Consider the following 24,128-nt stretch of genomic DNA (forward strand, 5'->3'; position numbering starts at 1 on the left):
CCCCCAGGGGATCCTTTGCAACTGTGGGTCCCAAGTTCCGATGTTACAAAGATTGTGTTCCCCACGTCCACACATTACCGGTGGACCAGCACATTTTTCCAGGGCCTTTACGGGGAGTCGCTGTGGTGTCCCCCCATACCCCTTGCCTCTGTCTTCTTCACCCCAGGGCACCGGCAAGATTGTTAGGAGCATCGTAAATAATTACTGTGGGGTTGCTGGTGCATCCGGTTACACGCACGCTCGCCGGCGGGTGAATTAGCCCGATTGGGAGTGCATCAGTGCATCAGCTTATCATGCACGAGGTAGAGGGATCAATGCTTGCATTCTCCAGGTGTGCTCCATTCCGAATACTGAACAAAGGGGGAGTGCAAGAATCGATGAGTCACATATTACATCATAGTGACTTATTTGTAAAGCAATATAATGATTTTACTTCTTAGTGACATCCATTGATCAATACATCATCCCTATGCATTTCGGGCTGAGCCCTTCGTCAGGGGATAGCAAAAGATCAGATATCACGAGTAGCGGCGCACGACATGCGAGGCTGCTGGCATGTCGTGCTTTACAAATAAGTCACTATGATGTAATATGTGACTCATCGATTAAATGAACTTCTAAAAAGGATTACCATGGACTACGTTCGTTTAATATTTTTAAAACCTTGTGATGAAAATATAATATAGGAGTTCACTCTCCCAACGGAGTGCCTTTGGAAACAGTGCAGGCGGTTCTTGCACTCCCCCTTTGTTCAGTACAATTACCAGTCCCTACCGGCCGGAAGGGACTATTTCCTGGCACGAATAACTTATCTCACATTATCTACACTTGCGAAACATTTTTTACCACGAGTGCCGCCATCTCTCCATAACTTTTGATCTCCATTCCGAATAAACAGATAGCTGCGTATTTTGATGGGAAAAAACAAGCGGTGTTTAACTCGCAGTGGGTGCATTTTCAATATGCTGTGCCAGTGTTCCCCTCTGCTTCATGTATCTACCCCTAGGTGCCAAGCGATGCTGTGGCGCAATGGCTGTGCCCACAACTGGGCCTCTGTCTCAGCGTGGGCTCAACATCCTGCGTTTCTGGCCAGATCACTTAAGCCAAGCCTACCAGCAGACAGGTGTATCGTCCTTGTTGGTGCTAGTTGTTGAAGGGGCACTGGGTTGCAGCATCCACTTAAGGGCTGTGGGTTCAAATGCCTTTTTGGTGGGGCGTGGTCTATGGGTAAATATATCTCCCAGCAGGCAGCGCGTGCAGGACGGCTCAGGGAGGGGGATTCATTGGAATCGCCGGGGCATGCCGAGTAGTGTTACGGGGGAGAATCTACCTCCTATTAAAAGAGGAGTTATCAGTCCTCGCACGTGCAGGCATCAAACCATAAGGGTTTTTCTTGAGTCTTTTCCATGGTAAGTTCGGAAGACCTGGGAAAGGCAAAGGTGCCAAGAGTATTTAATGCAGCCTGAGTGCATGGTGCGGCGCTCCCGGCTGGGGGCAATGCCCCCGCCGAGCAGACCATCATAGTAAGCCCTCGGGCTTAAAAAAATAAGGGAATCTATGGGATCGCTGGTCCTCCTCATCTTGAGTGGTCGTCGGGCTTTCTAGCAGTGCCTGGATGCTTTTGATGCTTTCGTAATGGCTTCTCGCAGTAATATCCCCCATGCAGCTTACACTGCAGTTGCATTGCTAGCGCAGGGCCGGGAGTAAGGCTGTAGGGGAGGAGGCGTGGTCCTCAGGTCATTCTTTAAGTCAGAACTAGCGTGATTCCTTTAAGATGGCAGGCTTGGAATTGATATTATATATCTAGGTTAGAGTGACCTTTTATATTTCTTTTTCTGTGTCACCCATGGCTGCTGCCTGCCCGGGCTCCAGCCCGGTCCGGAATCACTGGGATGGCCTAGCTAAGACTCACGAGCCATGTTGCTGAGGCTGGAATTATCTTGTGGGTGGCCCTGCCCAGATTCAGGGAGGGTGATCAGGGGCCAATTCTGTCCCTACTGGTCATGCTGTCTGGGTGGCAGTGGAGCGCCGGTGTTCATCCTTGGCTAGGGAAACCGCCTATGCTTCATGTTACAACTGCCTAAAAAAGGGCTTTCCTCTCAGGTCCAGTTAATTCTCTGGTAGTTGGGGCAGCAGTTCACGGGGCACAAGCAGTCCCACCGACCAGGATTAAGCGGAATGAACACCTGCGACAACGAGGTTCTCATTCTCATGGCCTCAGGAAATGTTCCGCGGATGAAGGCTGCCATGTTTGTTGTGAGGCTGGCTTATATTGGCGACAATGGGAAGTCCACCTGGTTGGCACGGCAAACACCTCAACTAAAAATGTATGTGTCCTTGATTAATTGCTACTGATGGTCACAAGTGCTCCATTACCCTTGGCTCCAGTATGTGCTAGGAAAAATAAATACATAAATAGGTTATTGCTTTTGGGATACAAAGGGCACCCGGTCTTGCCTGGGCTCACCAGTACTGGCTAGTCCATCTCGCTGTTTGGCAATGCAGCGGGGGCTTTGACAAGTTGCCACAGCATCTTTAAGCATCATTATACTATTGGAAGCTGTTGTTGATTAATTCTGGGGTCCTTGACAGGCCAGAGGGAGTGAGAATTCTATTATCTCAGCCCGATGGAGTAGGGAAGGATCATTAATCTGGTCAGTAATGCAGTACTTAAAAAGTCAGAATACTATGGAGGTCACATGTACAATTTACCCCCTTAATTACCAGATGAAGCACTCTCCCTCCATTGATCGCACAGGGGCTCAAGATCCAACTTAGATCACTGCCCAAAGTCGCACAGAGGTTTGCTCTAAAACTTCAACTCTGCCCCTTCTATGTGCAAATGTTTGGGGTGCGATTTCTTATAAACTAGAGGGTAGCCCACTGACTACTCACTTAATTTGAGAAGCATTGACCTCTTCCAATTGGCAGGCGTGCAGAAGTAGTTTAGGAAGAACAGCGCAACTCTAGTCTGAGCACTATTTTCCTATGGGATTGCCACTCAAAGGAGCAATTTGCTGCCGGTTTTTCCTTTTGTTTGCATGTGTTGGATTATGGGTGGGGTCCATGAGCCGGGAATGTGGCAAGTCGCGCCGTCTTTAGGGTTACAATTAGCCGGGCCTGCTAGAAAGGGTCACTATGCTCTAATCAATCAGAGCTATGAATTGTATGGCCTATAGGATACCGTACACGGGTATTGGTGTACAGTACAAGGGGCTGCCCGGCTTGCAGTGGTTTTAAAATAGGCCAGTGATGCGGTGATTCACCAATGAGACACGTATGGCTTTCTCGTTCGGTTCCCGAATCCTTTTTACCTGTTTTGCAAAGTTTAAGCGGTGGCGCTACTGTTTTGTCAAACCAAATCAACGTTTTCTGGTTCTTCTGACCGGAGGGGGGAAATCTTAGCCTATTTCCACCTGCGCGTTGTCTAGCTACTGTATTAGTGACAGCCCTAGTGTCAGTGATGCTTGTCTGCTTCTGGTTTAGTCTCCAGTCACCACCGGCATTTCTATATGCTGGACTGCGTGATGCATCCGGGCTTTGGAAAATTTTGCATCCCTCCCCACAGCACTGTTGGTCGGTGCGTCCCGCAGGCTTTGGTGTGGGGCGCACCAGATCATCACGGCTTGCCCGGTCGCTGCTGTGGCATCGAGTGCATGGAGCCCCCGCGGCGGGGAGTGACAGATTGTCCTTGTTGGTTTTGGACAGTGGCAGTCGGGAGGATCGTGCTCTGCCTCCCTGTCCTCCTCAGAGTTTGTAAGCGGGAGATTTGGAGTATGGGACCATAGTTAACTATGGCGCGCAGGTTGCCCTTACACCCTACTGGCATTCCTTCTCCCGGGTGCGCGACCTCAAGGACCCCAGTATTGGTGTTGGGGCCCTTCATCCAGGACTGTACTCTTGCCCAGCACACTTGGACACTTGGTAGTTGGACGTCTCACTGTGTCTTGCTGACTCCATGCAGCACCCTCACCCTGATTGATTGGTGACGGCTGAACGGCATTGAGTTGCGCTTGGGTGTCCCTGCCAAAATGTCGCAACTGCAAGGTTACAGAGCAGCCACGAAGCAGATCGAAAACGTATAACGAAATCGATCATTATTCATTACAATGGTAGCTAACATTTAGAGGCAGGGACAAATACATAGAGTAAAGGAGCCAGAGGTTGCCAGCTGACAAATTGTTTGTAAAGGCTCCATGTCTACATGTTCACTGGCGGGAGCAGCACTTGGTCATCAGTCTGTACCATTGTACTGGGGATCAGCCAAGTAAGGGGGCACATTAGGGCTTAGTCACCCCAAGGTTATGCAAAAACTTGCACACGGTGCGTTAAGGTTTGTATCACACAGAACTGGGGGTTTCTCATTGGGCACACTGCCAGTGCCTTGTTGGTGTGATTTGACTTGTTGTATCATATATCTGGATGCAATGACAGAAACAGCAAAATGCAAGTCGGGCGGCACACTGTGCTAAGCACAGATTTTTTGGCTTATGTGTTTTTAAGCCACACCCTTAATTACATTGGCCAGTTTGTTTTTATCTTTCATAAGCAAGAGATGTGTGGGTACCTAATTGCCCACAGCATGGTACATTAAGGTGGGCGCAAACTGGGCTGTTACACATTAAATGTCGTACCTGCACACCGTGCTAGCAGTTAAGCAAGCTGGAAGTCTCCACAGAGGGAACTGAACAGGCATCATTTCTGATAGAAAGAAGGGATTCATGGCAAGTACATGAGGACACACCTGATTATGGTCACTCATTCCTAGTTCATCAGATAGTTAGCCTGCCAGGTGTCTCCTGGGGACATACAAGGGCATTAAGGGAGCTGCTTGAGGTAGCGAGGTAACTCGCAGCGAGGCAGTATGGTCCCAGCAGAACCACCGAGGGGGCTGCGGAAAAACTTGGGACTGGGAATGTTAGAGTCTACCAGTATCATTGTTAATATACGCACGACTTCGTGGTCAGACTGGTAGGTATGTCCCACCCTGAATTTCAAGGTGATCAGAATGTAAGCTGAATGCGGTTTTGATTTCGTGGGGGGCAATCATTCCAGGAATAACAAAGGGAAGTAGGTCTATAGCTGGATTAAGCTCCAGGGTAACGTGATCGAGCTTTAGTGAAGCAAGCCTGGTAGGCGGAGGAAGTCGTCACTCCGAAGGGTGCTGTGACTGCTATAATGTCTGGTCAACTTCAATGAAGGATGTGCACTGTGCTCTGAGGGTAGGTTATGGGCGTCTTCAGTTAAGCACAAAATTCCCCACCTTGATAGTCATGTTAGAGAGGCTGGTTGTGGAAGCGGTCAGATAACAAGGGTGCCGCTGTCCCTTAGAGTGGGGAGACGGGCGTTAAGGCACTTAGAGTGCTAGAAGGATCGCAACTACACGGCAGGGGGTGGGAGCCTACTGTAGCTTGAAGGGTAATATAGCTCTGGTAAGAGTAGAGCCCCCTCATGGGAGGCCATCACATTCCTATAGGTCAAGTGAGGTAGTTTAACTTCCTGGAGAAGGATGGACAGCGCTGTGCGCAAGTTCACAGAGCAAAGGGAGCTGTATTAGGTAACAAGCTTACTTGCAGGGAAGCAGAGGGGGTCCCAGCGGACCCACAAAAGGTGGGTTGCAGCATAACATGAAACTGGGAATCTTGGATTCCGACACTTTCATCGGATTATTAATATGCAAGACTCTCTGGCTATGGGGGGTAAAATGTTCCAACATGAATTACAAGGTGACCGAATGTAAGCCAAACCCGGGTTGATTCTGTAGAAGGCAATCAATTCCAGAGAAAACTATGTGAACTAGGTATATTACTGGTCAATGCATCAACGGTCACAGTTGGTTGACAAGTAGTTTGCATATGTGATCGGACGTCAGTTAAGCAAGCTGGTGAGCTGTGTAAGTTCTCACTCCACCAAAGGGTGCGGTGACTTCATTAGTGGGCACAATACATACACCCCTCAAACCAGATCTGACACCATCAACGCGTTCGCCACGGTTTAGCAATCAAAAAGGTCTGCGCAGTTGTCTGGTTAAATTCGGCAAAGTAAGTGCACTCTGGAACCGAGGGCAGGCTACAGGTTACTTCAGTTAAGCAACCCTGAATTTTGGCACTATAGTGCAGGCTGTACACACTGGGGTTATATCAGTCAGAACCATAAAACCAGGAATGTCTGGGGGTTTTACCACAGAGAGAACTGAACAGGCAAAATCCCTGAAAGGAAGAAGGGAATCATGGCAAGTACAAGAGGACACACTTGCTCCTTGTTACATACTCTGAGTTATGAACATTCCTGTTCACCATGGTTTAACGATCAAAAAGATCGGTGCAATGCCTGGTCAACGTCAAACAACTATGTGCATTCTGCTTCGAGGGCAGGTTGGAGCCTTTATCAGCTTGAAGGGTAATATTGCTCTGGCTAAGAGTAGAGCTCCCTCCTGGGAATCGTCCCTCGAAGAGATTACCACGGGGCTAAGTCATGTGATGCGGTGGAACATTCGACAGGAGGGAGAATAGTTCAATTCGCAAGTTCACAGACTAAAGGGGCTTTGGTTTCATCAGACACTAGCTGATCCAGGTGAATGTCAAGGACTATTATAATAAAGACAGGGTTCACTTGTCACAGGTGGGAATGGACCTGTTCCTCTTGGATATGAAGGAGGTCCTGGAAATTACAGGTTGCAGGTGAGAATACAGCTATGTTGGTGAGGGGGCTCTGGAGGTGATGGGGGACGCCTCCAGAGCTGTGGCGGAGTTACAGGGCGATTTGGAAGCAGATGGGTACAGAAGGGTACCTCTGCAGGAGCACAATAGGGGTGCTGCAGCCAAATCCCAGGAGTCCTCATTGCAGGTTCCTGAAAGAAGTCTGTAGGCGCCCCGCTAGTCCTTCGGGCAGTTGTGAGCCTCAACAACCGGGGGGCTTGCCTTGCTATGCTACGCCTTGAAAGGGGCATGAGTAATAAGGGATCAATGGGTCACGTCGTCCGGCAAAGAGGATCACCCCATAAGGTGTAGCACTGATTGGGTTCGCCACAGTGCAAGTTGGCTCAGCAGGCGGTCAAGGCAGCATAGGTCGGTTACCGCTGCCCGCCCTCGGATCGCCCGTAAAATAACCCACCATATTGCATACTTTTGTATGGAGCATTTTATTCTGCAGCAATATTTTCCCAAACAAAAGTTGTGTTGTGTATGTATTTATGTCATCATGCATGCTCTGACAGTGGGTGGGGAGTATTGCCTATAATGGCACTATAGGCACTAAGTAAATGTTAATGCCTAGTTTGTGTATATGGCTCTAAATGAGCGACTTCTAAGCGCTATGAATTTTACCAACTAGAGGAGACAAGGCGCTGGCAAATGCGTGTGTTGCCACATTTTTTAGCTATGTTTCACGCCTCTCACCAACCTTGGGGGGGTTTCGCCACACCCGAAGACCACGCATGAGCTGTACGCAGGAGTTGGTTGGTAAAGGATATTAACGGTGAGGTTGTTGGTGGGGATGCCAGGGAAAGAGCTTGTAGGCAAGAGTTACATTTCTCCGTAAATCTCGTCTCTTCACATGTCGGAACCATTGCACACATTTTGTTCCTTTAAAGTTGTTCCTTATGGAGAATACTTTTTCACTCGTTAATTCTGTCTGGATTGGGGGGTGGCTGAGAGAATCTGTGAGTGATTTGGGTGAGATCGAACAATAACCCACACACCATGGTTTCCATATAATAAAAATGCAGCGGCCGAGCTCTGAAAAATGACTGGATTTCCCATTGGTAGTGATGTCGGGCTGAGATGTTTTTGGCTGCTGAATGTTTATGGTTTGTTAAGGAGTTGCACCATTAGTTGCCTGAACCTTACCTGACCAATACAAGAGTATGGGGTGAGGTGACGCCTTTTCAGTACTGCTGCTGCTGCATTGTAACAGTCACTAGACAGTGCTCCACAGAGTTAAAGTTGGCTGAAAAAACTGATGGGTCTCACAAAGGGGCGTGGTCAATGTAATTAAGGGTGTGGCTTAAAAACCCATAAGCTAAAAAATCTGTGTTTAGCACAGGGTGCCCGACTTGCAGGACAATGTTGCTGCTCCTGAGTTTCAAAAAGAGAAGGAAAATCCAGAGAGAAAATGACTCTCTTGAAAAGATTTACCTTCCTCTACAACGCTCACCTGGCATGCGTCATGCCGTAACTTCTCCACTAGTGGGAAGTGAGCAGTGTGAGCATGCACACATCGATGTGCTGCTGTCACTATAGTCCAGAAAAAAACGGACCGCCTGTGCCAAGGCACAAAACAGAGCCCAATAGAGATCCGTTTGAAGGCCTCCTTTAAAAAACTGCTGATGTTCAGACCCAGTGAGACCCGGCCCACTTAAAGCCCTGGTGCTCCATAAAATGCTCAAGTTGTCTGAGGAAAAACATACCTGAAACTACCTACTTGTAAATGAGGCCGAAAGCATGGTGATGGTGCCATTGAAGCTGGCACAGTAAAGTAGCAGGAAGAGAAAGGAATGCCCCCTCAAAAAGGGTTTACGGGCCTGTCAACTTTCATATTTGTTTTACTATGTGAGAAGGGGGTGTGGCCGCGCAGGGGTGCGGTCTGCTGTGTGGGCGGCGCTTTGAGCCCGTCACAACATGGCGCACATGGAGGTGTTGAGGAGGGGTCTATGAAGAGGAGGCGAGACTTGAGCTGTACAGAGCAGACACCCCCAGTCTCTCCCCAAGACCAATGACTGGATTCTAGGGATGCAGCCAATGCCCATGGGAGATTGTACAATATGGCAGGCACTGGCTGCCAAGGTTTTCATCAAATGAGTTTTAAACCTTCTCTTTGCGGGGGTTTCAGGCTCCCTGTGTACACATAGTCTGATATCAACCCCTCACAGGTGTGATAGGTGCTCCCTGGCAACATGTGAATAGATACTTTTGGATTTAATGGCCTAATTTCAAGGGGTCTGAATTCAGACCCCTAATGCAAACTAAATGAGTTTAATAAAAACAAACAGAATTGTCTGACTCCACTGACTATCTGGGAGAATATCTTCAATGCATGTGATGTATTTCAAGCTGCCAAACTATTATTAGAGGTGAGTAACTTTTGTCCTCTCTCTGAAGCACTTTTCAGGTGTCAAAAGTATAATTAAGAAAAATTTCCAGGACATTGGTTACGGCAGCTCAGCACAGTTGCGAGCAAATAGAAACTGCCCTGGGACACTGTGCTCTGTTTGATTTTTAAAAAAACTTTTAAAGAGAGCGCTCGGTTACCTTATTTTTTTAAAACTTTATTACTGAGTGCCATGCCCTCTTCAAGAACACGAGCTCAGTGTTAAAGTAAAAAAAAAAAAGGACCCGAGTGCAGTGTCCTTGAAGCGGTGCCGTGCTCAGTTTTACACTCAAACAAGTATTTGCAATGCAATAGGTCTCGCATTTACACAAGTTTAATCCCTTAACTGCGGTGGCAATTCTGCCGCGGTACAGGTGTTGTAAAGGGTGGGCGGGCCTGCGACGGTCAACGGTCGTCGGCAGCACCAGGGAGGAGCCATGGCGTACTACTACGTAACAGCTCTGGCTGACTCACGTCAAGAGGAGGGTTCCTGATTCTGTGCCGAGGGCTTTTAAGTGCAAGTTGAGAGTATTCAAGTGCAGTTAGTGGAACTCAAACTCCAGCCAAGAATCTCTGTTAGCAGAGGGGTCTACAGACAGGCGTAGAGTCTCTAAGTAGTATCTACAAACCAGTTAGGGGAACCTGGCAGCAGACTCGTGATCACTGGTAGTGTCTACATACCAGCCAAGGGTAAGTCCAACCTGGGGGTTCACAGTGGTGTGAATGATCAACTAGCTTGGTAGAATCTTGCCTGTGACTCTCTGAGGGCCTGCTGTGAGTGCCCGAAGGCCTGCTGAGAGGTTCTGATGATCATCCAATGGTCTCTAAGGACAGCTGGGGTGTTTGAATGCAGAAAAAGGGATGGATGAAGTTTCTAATGGCTAAAGAAGGGTGTATGAAGGCTGGTGAAGCTCTCATGAATTATAGGACATACTGATGGTCTTGAAAGGCTGATTGAGGTGAGCCACAGGTGTTTGTGATTTGGATAGGAGTGAATGAAGGGTCTCTGGGCAATGCCGGATGCCTTCTGGGTAGACAAAGGGACTCTGACGCTAAGCCCTATGGGATGTTTAGATGCAAGCTGGATGTGTCTAAATGGCAGCTAATGGAGTCTGGGAGCCCAATGTCTGTTTTATGGGGTTTTCTAGAGGTGCCGTAGGGAAGTTTGTTGGTCATGGATCCTCTCTGAGTGGAGGAAACTGGATCATCATTCCCCAGGTCCAGAAAGTTCCCCCACCCCAACATCAGTCCACAATCTTTGTGAATGTACACCAAGTTATCAATTCTGGCATGCATCAAATCCTTCTCATGACAATTTAGCCCATCGCTCCAACTTCAAAGAGGCACCAGGTGTAAGTATATGACTTATTGGACAACTCTTGAGTACACTTTTGGACTATTGGACCTGTGGAGACTCTGCCAAGAAGAAGGACTGCTCCGCTGCTGAAAGGACTGGCAAAATGCTGGACTGCTGTCCTGTTGGAATACTGCCACCTGCTGGATTACTGCCTTGCTAACTTCCTGTCAGAGTTAGAGGGAGTGGACCTGCAACTGACTTCAAGTCTCCCAGAATGACTCCAAGGACTAGTCTGCTGGCCTCCTGTTCCGAGCCACGGGGACATAAAAGACTCCCAACCACCTGAACCAGCACCCAGATCCAGCGGGAGCAAGTATCTGACCCCCAATTGCTGCCCTTCTCCCCATAGGTTCTTGACCCCTGGTGTGGCCTCAGAGAACATGAATTGAAGTTTTTGGGCTCTTGGCGACCGCAAGCAAGCCCATTGGTGCCAAAAACATGTCACTCATACATCCCGCCAACACGAAAGCTTTGCATGACAGCATCGACAGCTCGCAGGGAGCTCCATCACAAAGCACCGGCCCACCTGTTTGTGATTACAACCGGATCTTTGCTCTAAGCAGCATCTGTCTGAGACACCAGGCCTGGTCTTCGCATTACATCAACGACCTTTCACAATGCCTCCATGGTCCTTACTGCCTCCTCTACTACAGACGGGACTCTTTGCGCTAGACTGAGAAGCAAACCTTTCCACAGAACTAACCTGGTCCCTCTATCCAATCTGTGCCTCATTGTGGTAGGCCTCAAATCGTGACTTTTCTCCCAGTGTCATAGAAAAAGATAGCTGAAAGTAGCAATATGGGCTTTTTGGTACTTTTTTCACTGAAATCTATAAACTGTATATCTCCGGTCTACTGATTGGTTTTTTGTCATTTTGGGGCAAATTCTTTATTAAATTTAACTCTATTTTTCTAAATTAGTATGGGATCCTTTTTGTGTGTAGTGTCCTCATTTAATTAATGTTTCAAGTGTTGAACAAATACTTAACACTTTGCCAATCCTGACTGCTCTGTGACAAGCTACCAGAGGGTTGAGCACAGGTTAATATGGAGTTTGCTTCTGATTCATCCTAACAAGGATTATGGTTGCTGCTTGACTAGGTTTTCACTAACCTCGAGCCGTAACCCAATTCCTTACACACCATATAGAAAATTATTAACCAGGAGAATGGAATCACAGCATGTGATTATTTTTTGAATATCCAATTGATGTACCCTGGAACACACTGTCATGATTCTAACGTTGCCGTGTTTTTTGTCTAACATTTAATTTGTTGTTCTTTCATGGTGTCCTATACCAACAGTTTTGTGGAACTGTGATGGGGGCTTATTTTGCCCTGATCGATGGAAATAAACTTGCATATACTTCACTTAAAGCCACCCACCTGCCTTACGTTTGTTTGCTTAAGTGTCCTTTATAAATCCCTGCTTGATAGTGGTCAGTCCTGCCTGTTTGGCCCTCCTTTTTCTCTTTAGTTTCATCCCATGGAGCAGGGACCAAATAGTGTATATTACACTTTGTTTGTTTGTTTATCTGTTGTTTGAGGGACTTTTTTCCCTTAGTTTCCTTATTGTGTTATTGTGTGCCTTTGCTCAGCTTTGTCGCCGTAGCTCCTTGTATCTTAATGAAGCAATTTTCTTTCCCATGTCGTTGCATGCCCACCCCCACCGACCCCTGTATCACTTTAATGCAGCACTACCCTTAATCAGGCTGCACCCAATTAATGGCCGTAGCGCTTTTTTTTATCAGCACGGCACCCGCTATACGGCCACCATGCTTCATGTTTCATGAAGTGCAGCAGACGTGAATTAAGCACTGTGTTGATAAGATAAAGCCGTGAGGCTACTTCGTTCACTGCCCCTCATGTTTCAGCATTTTAGTGGTATTTGGTTTCACTCTGAAATATTGCCTTCTCCTTCAACAGATGGCTTTTTTCAAATCACACATTCTGCAATTCAGGAGAGCAAAGGATCCGATAGTTCTGTAACATGCTTCTTTTTTCCTTATCAAACATCGATCACAATAAGACTGCGTTCATTGGATCGGATGCGCAGAAATGTCACCCTGTTGTACGTTGAAATGCTAGTCTTCCACAACTTGGTGAACGGCTTTCTGCAGCACTTTTCGCATTGTTTTGTTTTCCTGGTTCTTCCTGGAGTGCAAGCTCAGTTGTGATCTAATAGAAAGTCAGCCAGCCCAGCTTCACAGTCAGTATAACATGCCTAGGCGATAATACCCATTCAGCGAAGGCAACCCCCTGCAGCTCAAAACTCACGTATGGGAAAAGCAGCTATACGAATATGTGTCTGGCGAGATTTTCAAGCAAGAAATCTTTGGTAAGCACAGGAAGGCGGGGAGGGGGTTGTGTAGTTCTTTACAACTGATTTGCGCACTCGATCCCTTAAAAGGGTCTACTGTGTGCCGTTCTCACTGGGAGCTTTTAATTGGGCCATTTGGGTATGATTGAGATGGATGACTGGAGCAGGGTGGTGTGAAATAACAGTGCTATGTTGTTGTGCATGGGGGGGTGGATTGAAAGGTGCTGTACAAGATGGTCAAACATTTGTGTTGTGCCTGGTAATTTACTATGGGCACGACATTTGAATGGTATTGGTCCCCTTTCTGCTTTAGATAGCTGTAGCTGGGTTTGCATTTAATCTATGATTTGTTTGGAAAAATAATTTCTGTTCCCTAAGTTACCATACCCTTTTTCAGGAGAACGAGGAGGTCGGTATTCCTTCATTCGGTCTTGATAAATAAGTCAGGTATCTCTCAGTTCAGGGATACTTGTTCCATGTGACCCTTCAGAGTGCAGAATGCATTCTGTGTTTAAGGTGTCTGTACTGAGAAGTATTCAGTGTCCAATAACAACACCCTCCAAACTGATGGGAAGCTTTTTTTCAGGAAATCATTAACTTTGTCTTTCGACATAGACACACCCACAATGTATTTTCTTTAGTTGTGATGGTGACTTAAAGCTTGAAAGACTAAAACGTATTAAGCTGCCATAAAATTCACTTTGGAGAATTATTGTATTCATGAAAAAAGCCACCTTCCTGGAAATGTGCATTAGAACAAGTACAGAGCTGGTCTTCAAGTAGGAAACCTGCCTGCACCATGTCTGTCAGCTGAGACCCATTGTAATGAAGCAGAATCCAGACGCACCTATCACTGACAAACCAAAGTAATATATCTGATGCTGATAGATAAATGACACAATGGTGCTTACCTGCAAAAATAGGAGTCAGCAAATGTAACAATTAGCACAAGAGAACAGAGAAGGATAGACAAAAACCATCTGGTAGTGTTTGATGTGTACCTGTAGGAAAAATATAAACATTAGTGAAGTTCACTAGGGAGTTCAAAATTCAGTAAGAACAAAACACACACCTACATTATTCATTTACTCAAATGTTTTCTTAAAGCTACAGCATTGCTCAACCATTCGCCAAACCACAGTTGCCTGCGAGGCATCAGTGAAAACTACACATATGCTGTGAAGGAAATGCTACTTGAGGGTAGAAAAAAAGCAGCCAGTGACGCAACCTGATTACTTAGTTAGTCTTTCTATAATTGCAGAGGCCAGAGTCAAAGAGAACATAATTTCATGTTAATGTAGATGTTTCCAGTCTTACACCCCCAGAATGATGTCAAGACAGGCAGGAGTAAGTCGAATGGTTTACTCATGAAGTATTATCCTTACAGAAGGAGCTTAGCTATCCTTCGGCCAGCCCTAGAGTTACTGACCACTAGAATGCTCGCAGGTCACTTAGAACACAGAATGCCAGCTACACTCACACTTCGCGTTCTTATACAAGGCTCTTTACCTCTGGCATTGCAAGCTTCATAAGCACAACACATCTTGTCCCATACAAATGACCAGTGTACTGAAGGAATACAAAAACATATTTCTAACTAAAATAAAAACTTGCAAGTGTATACAAGAACATCAAAGTTCAAAGATGCCCGGCTATTAATCATAAAACATAATCCCTCAATGTTAGATTTGGGGGTCTCTAGTTGGCAGAGGTAGGGAACTTTCACCAAATAGGGACCTTTGTGTCTAGTCAGGGTAAGGGGCTACACTCCAAAAATAACCCCTGCTCACCCCCTTGGTAGCGTGGCACGAGCAGGCAGGCTTATCTCAGAGGCAGTGTTTAAAGCATTTGTGAACACATACAGTAATACAGTGACAACACTACAGATGGACACCACACAGGTTATATTATAAAAATATGTATTATTGGACTTGGCCCTTTTTAGCAGGTTCACCCCTAAACTTTTTTTCCTTTTTTTCTGACATAGTGTTGGTGGTTTTAGGCCTCTGGGCACTTTAGCACTGTGGTCCAATGTAAAGTGTGTGCGCTCTCTTTGTGCATTTGATAAGGTTGGCCTGCCCTCCCATAGGAATGCATTGGGGATTCCCTGATAAAGTGTGTCTGTGATAATTCCTGGATTGGGAGCAGCGTGGTCGAGTTTAGTGTGTATGAAATTGTAAAAATAAATGCTGCGCAATGGTGTGCACAGAGTTATGATGACTGGTTGAGGAATGCCACTTTTAAAATCTGTCATTTCTGTGTGCTACGTGTCTGCCTGATGTGAATTGCATGTCTGGCTTTTGAGTGACAGGGGCTGAGGGGTGTGTGTGGCTCCAGGAGGGGCGCAATGAGTCAGCGCTAGGCTGAATGGGACATCTGCAGTGGTAGTAGGGGAGGAGTAATCCCCTCACCCTCCCTGAATAGGACTGTGCCCAGCCTGTACAATGCTGGTTCCACCCCCTGTGGTGTGTCGGATCACCTAGCCCCCACCTGACAAAGGTGAAGAGGAGCTTGAAAAAGAAAGTGCTCCAAATCCCCCCTAAGCCAGTTGCATCTGGTTCCCCCATGCCCTGTGCTACAGACAAAGAGATTGTGGAGTATAAGTATGGGGGATGTGACCCCATGATGTTGTTCTGTGCTGTTGCTGTCCCTGACCTTGCTGGGACATGCTGCTGCTGGAGGCCCAGGAGGAATCGCCATGAGGGCTTGCCTCCCTGGGCCCAACCTTGCACCCCCTGGATCTCTCATGGACTTTTTCTGAGGAGCTGTGGCTCCTAGCTCTTGGAGAGTGCTATATTGTAATTATTCCAAGATGGAAGAGAGAGTGGACTTTGCAGCGCTGCGCTGCATGAAAAAAGGGAGAGAATCTCTGGCGTCCGGATTCCCCCAAATGGTGGGGACCGAGCAGGAGCCCACCCCGCTTTAAGATTATTTTAAACGGCGGGTGCCCACACCACATTTGTGGTGCATTTTTGCGGGTTCCTACCCCGCATTGCTTATTTCCAGGCGGGTGCCCATCCCGCTCTCTTTTAACGGAGAGATCACTGCCGCGGACCGGCGCGACCAGGAAGCCAGGTGGCCTTGCCTGACTGTGGGTGAGGCGTAAGAAGGAAGTGCAGCCAGAAGCCAGGGGAAGCTTACCTGCGTGCGTGGAGGAGGAGGGGAGCCTACCCTGCCTCCATAAGCCCCAAGGAGAAGTCCTCGTCCCAGGAGAGGGATCGGGTGAAGAGAGGCATAATCGTCGGCCGGGAGAAGAACGGAGTGCAGGACCCGACGTGGCTCCAACAATTGGGGCACGTGGGGGCACATAGGGTCCTGTGGTGCTGGGCCCCTCTAGGGATATGGTCACAGCTGCGCCGCAGTAGCGGGCAGCTGCAACGTGGGCACATTCATTTCTAGGGCCCCAGAGGGGGTCCAGAGGGCGCTGAGGTGGCTCTGCCTTCTCAATTTGGCTCCCAGCTGCCCTGCCTGATAGAGGGCAGCTGCAACAATTTGCGCAGATGATATAGGAGTCCCTGAGTGGGACAGAGGAGACACAGTGGTGCCAGAGCTAATTCCTTTTTCCAGCTGCACCGCACCAGAAGGCACAGTGAGTGCCATGCCTACTGTGATGATCACAGCTGCACGGCAATTAGCGGCAGCTGCTAAGTTTAGGCCAGAAATCCAGAACTTGATTAATCTTTCCCTTTGTACAGGGCAGGTCCCTATGGACTGGAAGAGGGCGTTAGTAAGGCCATTGAGGAAAAATACTGCCATTCCCTGGACGGAGTTGGCGAATTTAAGGCCCATCTCTCTTCTCCCCTTTTTGGGGAAAATTATAGAGAAATATGTAAATCGCCACCTATCCAGCTATATTGAGCTAGTAGGCGGTCTGGATCCATCCCAGTCGGGCTTTAGACCAAGACACAGTACTGAGACCGCCTTGCTGTCAGTCGCAGACGATCTACGCATGTTCCAGGATAAAGGTCATTCTGTTATCCTGGTTCTGCTGGATCTGTCTGCGGCGTTTGACACCGTGTCATACGACATCATAACAGCCAGGCTAGTTAACATCGGCCTGGAAGGCAAGGCGCTGTCATGGCTGAGGAGTTTCCTGACAGGTCGTACCCAAAGGGTCACCCTGGGGAATTATCGGTCAGAGGAGTTGGAGATCTCTAAGGGGGTGCCACAGGGCTCCTGTCTGAGCCCTACTCTTTTTAATATCTATGTGGCCCCCCTAGCTAACATCATGAGATCGTATGGATTTATTCCTGTGTCATATGCAGATGACACCCAACTCCTCTTTCCTTTTGAAACCCTTACGGTGGAGGTCAGGAACTCCTTTGCTCAGGGGATGAAGGCGGTGGCACACTGGATGGCATCTAACCTCCTGCAGTGTAATGTTGCAAAAACGGAGGTGATGCTGTTCGGTGAGGCCAAACTTCTGTGGACCCCAGACTGGTGGCCTCAAGATCTTGGCCCGGCTCCAGAGCCCAAGCAGGTAGTGAAAAACCTTGGCGTCCGACTTGATCAGGAGCTTTCATTAAAACATCATAGCAATCAAGTGGTGGGCTCCTGCTTCCATATCATCAGGATGCTACGAAAGGTATTTCCTCTACTACCAGACTCTACTAGGAGAACTTTGGTGCAGGCCCTAGTATTGAGTCGCTTGGACTACTGCAATGGGTTGCTGCTGTCAACAAATGAAGCGGTAATCTCTAGACTCCAGGTGGTCCAGAATACTGCTGCCCGTCTGGTCCTGAACCAGCCCTCTCGCACCCCCTCTAAACCCCTTCTGGAGAAGTTACATTGGTTATCCATCAAACAGAGGGTAAAGTTTAAGATCTGCTGTACAATGCATAAGTGTCTACAGGGAAATGGTCCAGCATATTTGATTAAGAAATTCTCCTGATACACACCGACACGCTCTTTGAGATCTAGTGAGCAGGCATTGTTACAGATTCCAAAATTTAGAAAAATAAGACAAGGGGGAAGATCTCTTACGGTTGCTGGTCCAACCTTGTGGAACAGCCTCCCACTGTTTCTGAGACAGTGCAAGGACCACCTTCCTTTTAGGAAGCAATTAAAGACATTCCTTTTTCAAAATTGATCTATGTTTATGGTTAGGGTCCGCTATTTGCTTTTCTTTTTTGGTCGCCAAAGGCGCGGAGATACTCCTTCGGGAGGTGATCCTAGCGCGGTATAAACACGCAAATAAATAAATAAAATAAATAGGCAAGAGCATCTTGAGGAGTCCCAGTGGGGACCCAGGATGCACAGCGGTGCCAGCGCAATGGCGCACACTGATTCTGCTGCATTGGCAGCTGCCCTGACATTATGGGCATAGGGCATTTGAGTTGGCCAGGGGGACAGTGTGAGGTTGATAGGACACCAGGCCCAACTGTTATTTATGTGGTACTATGAAATGTGATTTACGCACTGTAGTTTATGCCTCTAGTATTTATGTTTAGGAGATTATTCCCTAATATGACTTTACTGCATAACGTGTTTATGCTTGTGAGGTTATGGTCTAATGCATTTAGGCCGAGGATGTTATTGCATAATGTATTTATGCTTGTGAAGTTATTGTCTAATGCGTTCAGACTTATGAGGTGATGGCATAATGTGTTTATGCTTATGAGATTAGCGCAGAATGTATTTCACGCCTAATGTGATGATGATTGCATAATATGATTTATGTTGCAGGATATGATGCTGAGTACAGTGTTTTGCTAGTAGTTACTGGTTGTGTGCTACATTTAATATTGGTTCTACATTTATTATGTGTACTTGTGATGGTTCTTATAGTGGCCCAATTGGCCCTGTCATGTGTATATAATCTCCTGTAAATACTGCCTAGTGGCACATTGTATATTGTGTGATTACTAAAAAATGTGTTTGTGATAATACTAAGGCTATTTTTGATATAACCTTGTTTGGGGCTCCGTTTGTGGTGTACCTTGGGTGTTGCTGCTGTGTGTGTGTTGCGCAAACTCTTTACACATTGCCTCCGGGATAAGCGTGACTGCTCGTGCCAAGCTTTGGCGTCTAACTCCCTTGCCCTGACTAGACTGGCGGTCTCTGCCTGGATTTGGCGCAAGCCTTAGCCAACCAGAGATCCCATTTCTAACACTCAAATATGCAAGTGGTCTGTGATTCCTGATACTTCTTAGCATAGAATTCCCCTTACTTGCCACAGGAATTTCAACCACTGCATCACTCGCAAAGAAACTTGATTCCCCACAGGTAAGTCCTGAAATATTCTATACCCCAAGCTGCAGCCAACGCTTTGCGTTCAATGAGAGTAATTTCTCTCTGAGGAGGGCAAAGTGCAGGAGGCAAAAGTTTTAATTTTTTCGCCTTTAGTATGAACTTGGGACAACACTGCCGAAATACCTGTGGAGCTAGCATCCACTGTTTGATTTCAAATTGGTGTCAAAAGGCATTAAAATTCCACCATTACAATTTCACTCTTGATTGACTCAAAAAAGTCCTTTTGTTCCTCTCGCTGATTAAAGACAATGCAATTTTTTAGCAGTAGCCGCAACACTCTTTCTTGAATATTTCTCAACAAAACTGTCATAATACTTAATGAGGCCTAGAAAGACCTCAACATGTCCCTGTCTGTGGGTGAAAGAGCCAATTTGATGACCATCAACAAATATTCTTTACGCTTGACTCTCCCTGCAGTAATGCTGTAACTCAGGTAATCCACCTGTTCAACTAAGAACTTACATTTCTCCCAGCATAGAGTCAACCCAGCATCCATCTCTATGCAAAGCCTGCCTGAGAATCATGTTGTGTTGATCAATTGTGTCACCAAACACAAAAATGTCATACTGAAAGTACAGGATGTTACTTATGCCTTTAAATACTTTGCCCATCCTTCTCTGGAATACACTAGCTGCTGAGCAAAGTCCAAAGGGCACACAAGTAAACTGAAATGTGCCCTGCATGATGATAAAGGTGATGAGGGATTTAGAATCTTCATGTAGTTTAATTTGGAAATTTAAACTACCTACCACCACCCAATGCCAAAATTAATTCACTAATATTTGGTAAGGGATAAGTATTAACCACCACATTCTGATGGCGTGACCTCAGATCCACACAAAATCTTTACCATCCATCAGATTTTTCCGTAATAACCACCAGAGATATCCAACTGGACACCTCCACAGGTTCAATTACTCCACTCAACAGCATTTCATCCCAAAAATCTTTAACAATAGCGCAGGAAACCAACAGAATCCTTCTCACTATAGGCTGAACAGACCCAGCATCAGGCTTCAAAATGAACTTTTGGACATACCCCTTGAGTAGACCCAACTCTTCTTTTAGTACTTCCGGTGATACATTCAAAATGACCACCAGCGATATTTCACAAACATCACTTGATGAGTCACTTTTGGATTTATGACGATGTTAAGGTCATACTGGTGTACCCAACCAAATATGGGTGGCCCATCCTCCACTACATACACTTTCCATTTCTTTTCTCTGTTCCAAATTGTATACCTGCTTTCACATATCCCACGATATTAATAGTCTCTCCCTGATAACCACCCGGATTGAAATCCTCATATAGTTGGTCAATTTCTGACCAATGTTTAACAAACATACTCTTGGAGATGATCATGCACATTGAACCACAGTATAACTTGAGCTCAATACTTTTACAATCGATTATAAATACTTCCCTGGGACTTGTCCACTGGCCTTTTGTCATGCCGGTACCTTCCACACAGAGATAACGATCTTCACTGACTTTCACTCCACACTCCTCATCTACAGTAGCCACTTTAAAACAGATGCAAAGTAACCCCTACAACCGCACTTTCGGGAGTCCTTATTCAGTGCTACACATTTCTTTTATTCCGCAGTATGAAAATTACTTCCACACCAATAACATGTTTTATTATACTGCTTAGGTTTTCCAAAGGTGCTAATAGATTTGATTACTGCACCCACATTAGATTCACCTTTGGACACAATAGACTCTTCACCACCACTAATCTCCTTCTTCTCCATCTCCCTCATGCACAGCTGTGACTGCTCCGCCACTTTGGCCCTGTCTACGGCCAAAGATGCTTGGGGATACTGTTTGTCTACACTCTCTGCGGGCGTGGGGTGGGCGAAGGGACTGTAAGCATTGTAACTTCTGGTTGACACCTGATGTGGAAGGAAGGGGTAAAGGGAACTTCCAAGAACAACTAACACCCCTCTACACTGTCTCTTCTTGAACTGTAGATCACTTAGCAAACATAGGACAGAAATTTGTGATCTTCTTAACGACCAAGAACCAGCTTTATTATTCCTAGTGGAAACATGGCTTAATGAGAAATCCCCACCTGATGTCTTGGAAGTTTTACCTGAAGGCTATGCGATTTTAAGGATGGACAGGGTTGGTCAGAAGGTGGGGGGGAGGGGGGGTAATGCTGTGATTTTCAGGAGAGATCTTCAGCTTAAATTGGAGAAACTCGTGCTTTCTAGCTGTGAACCCGCTTTTTTTAGACTGAATATCACCATCTCTAGATCAGTCTCTGGGCTCCTCATTTATAGACCTCCTGGTCCGGGAAGAGTCTTTATTGATGAACTCCTGGAAACTCTTCTTCTCCATGTCCTCCGCTATTCTAACTTTCTCCTATTGGGGGATTTTAATTTGCATTTAGAAAATAAAGGCTGTAAAGAATCGGCTGAGTTTCTGGTAGGCCTTCAGGCTTTGGGCCTGGACCTATTGGTCCATATTTCCCCACATAACAAAGGTCATACCTTAGACAATATTTTCACTAATTGCGCAGGGGCAGTTGCTGCACTGCCGGTCCCGGTAGCCTGGTCAGACCATTATCTACTGTCTTTCAGTTTATTGCCACCAGGTTAGGCCCTCCACTCGCAGGGTAGTTATTCCAAGCCTACATTGGTCTAGAAATGGGCCGCATTACCTCAGGATGCCTTTGAAGAAGCATTGGCCGTCAGACTTCCTGAGGTAGGGGACAACATCCAGAGTGCTGAGAATGTAATATCTAGGTGGATGTTGGAGGCTGTAGACTCCCTGATACCGTTAAAACAATGTAAAAGTGGGAGTACATCTGCCTCTGGGAAGTGGTTCTCAGGAGATTTGGCGCAAATTAAATCCAGTTGTAAGCATCTTGAGCGCCAACGGAGGAGGAGCTATCGGGAGGAGAACAGACAGAAATATTTGGAGGCTTTGCAGCTTTACCATCGCCAGATCAGGAAAGTGCAGAGGGAATATTGCACAGGGCAAAATGAACTAGCAAAAAATTCCATGAAGACCATTTTTCAGGCTGTGAAACAATTATCCTCTTTGGAACGGATTATTGTAATCAGGTTGCTAACTATTTCATTAATAAGATTGATAATATATATGCCACCTTTCCAGAAAGTAGTAGGAGGCTTGCTCCCGTGCCTAGTAAGGAGGTTCCGTGGACCAAGGATAAGTTTGCCCTCTGCCCTCTGGTGGAAGACGAAGTCCTTTGACTGATGGAGGTGGTGAAATCTGGCCGCTCCAAAAATTCTGCACTTGGAAAGAAAATTATTGCTCTTGTTCTCACCTCGCTACTGAACCTGTCCTTTAGCACGGGGCAGGGTCCCAGTAATTGGAAACATGCCATGGTGGTTCCTCGGTTGAAGAAACCCTCATTGGACCCCGCTCTCCCGGAAAATCTAAGGCCCATATCTCTACTTCCCTATGTAGCTAAAATTGCAGAGAAACATCTGAATGGCCATCTCTCGAGGTTTATGGAAGAGAGACGCGTTCTTCACGATACCCAGTCCGGCTTTAGGCCTATCCATAGTACGGAGTCCGCTCTCCTACTGGCAACCGAAGTGCTGAGGGCTGCGGCTGACGAAGGTCGGACCACGGCCTTGATTCTGCTGGACCTAAGTGCCGAGTTCGACACAGTATACCACGGCTTCCTACTTGAGAGGCTACGGGAGATTGGGGTTGGAGGAGTCACATGGACCTATTTGAAGATTTTTTGGGAAAATACATCCTTCAAGGTTCTGCAGCATCCTTTCAGCTCCAGGGTATCTCCTTTAAACCAGGGGGTGCCGCAGGGTTCGTCTCTCAGCTCTACCCTGTTTAACATTTGTATGCGCCCACTTGCCAATATTGTTTTGAGACATGGAATTCAGATGGTGTCATATGCTGATGACACTCAGCTAGCTGTGACCCTGGAAGAGAAGGAATCTGGAGGGGCTGCCAATTTCAGAACTTGCCTGGGTGAGCTTATGGATTGGATGAGACTGAGCTGCCTCCAGTTAAATGCAGGGAAGACTGAGGTGATGGTGGTTGGAAAACAGCCCTCTCTTTGGTCGCAGCACTGGTGGCCAGATACACTTGGGCCTAGTCCAGTGCCGAAAGCCAAGGTGAAAAATTTGAGAGTGTGGTTCGACAAAACTCTTTCCTTCTCCGAGCAAATATCTGCTGTGGCTGTGACATGTTTTGGCATCTTGAAGATGCTACGTAAGATTCATGCTAGGGGGAACTATTGTACAGGCTTTGGCCACATCTCGCCTTGACTATTGCAATGTCCTATATCTAGGGGTGACTGCAAAAAATCTTAACATCTTGCAGAAGGTCCAAAATGCCCCAGCCAGGCTTATCTTGAATGTCCCAAGGAGGCCCTCGGTGGGAGAAGCTTTGAAGGAACTGCATTGGCTCCCTATTCGGGCCAGAGGTACTTTTAAGGCCCTATGCTTTAGTCATAGGATCCTTAGGAAAAGTGGGCCACATTTTTTACTTCCCCTCCTGACAGTCTATCAGCCTGCTCGTAATCTGAGATCGCTGGGCAGTGCAAGATTGACTGTGCCCAGGGTGGGGAAGGCGCGGGTCGGCGGAAGATCCTTCGGTTTCCAGGCAGCTAAGGCATGGAATGAGCTCCCAGTGGATCTGAGGACATCTGATTTGGAGTCTATGTGCCATAAGAAAGTGAAGACTTGGCTCTTGCGTCACCCCCGGGAGGGCTAAAGTAGCAGGGTGCCTTCTTGTTGTGGTTATCCGCGCTCGATGGTGGGCAGCGAGGGAGGGTCGTTGGGGTTTAGTATGTCCTAGCGCGGGGACACTCCGGTCGGAGTAACCATTGCACTCTATAAGCTTCCTAGTAATAATAATAATGTAGCAAGGATGTGTTTTTAGGAAGTCCATTGCCACTCCTGATTTTTTTTTCTTTTGCAATGAACGATCAATTGATCCCACACAAACTCATCTGTCATTGCCACAAACTTGCATTTCATGGACTATTCCCTAAGCTTTGCCACAAATTCATCAATCGTTTCATTCTCAGATTAAGGACAAGTAGAGAATTTGTATCTTTTCATCACTACATTAATTTCTTTTACAAACCTGCATTCAGGGTGTTTCTTAG

The 24,128-nt window shown here is 46.8% G+C and overlaps 1 protein-coding gene across 2 annotated transcripts in view; it reads right to left on the minus strand.

Moving 5' to 3' along the window:
* The window catches only part of LOC147700380 (histo-blood group ABO system transferase-like), a 233,815-nt gene that overhangs the window by 105,098 nt on the left and 104,589 nt on the right, over positions 1–24,128 (minus strand). For both annotated transcript variants that reach the window (XM_086935744.1, XM_086935743.1), the window contains exon 4: positions 13,674–13,763. In XM_086935744.1, coding sequence (XP_086791870.1) covers positions 13,674–13,763 — 90 coding nt within the window. The remainder of the gene's footprint in view (positions 1–13,673; positions 13,764–24,128) is intronic.

This window comes from Lissotriton vulgaris, chromosome 8, assembly GCF_964263255.1.
Source record: "Lissotriton vulgaris chromosome 8, aLisVul1.2, whole genome shotgun sequence".
Classification (NCBI taxonomy): domain Eukaryota; kingdom Metazoa; phylum Chordata; class Amphibia; order Caudata; family Salamandridae; genus Lissotriton; species Lissotriton vulgaris.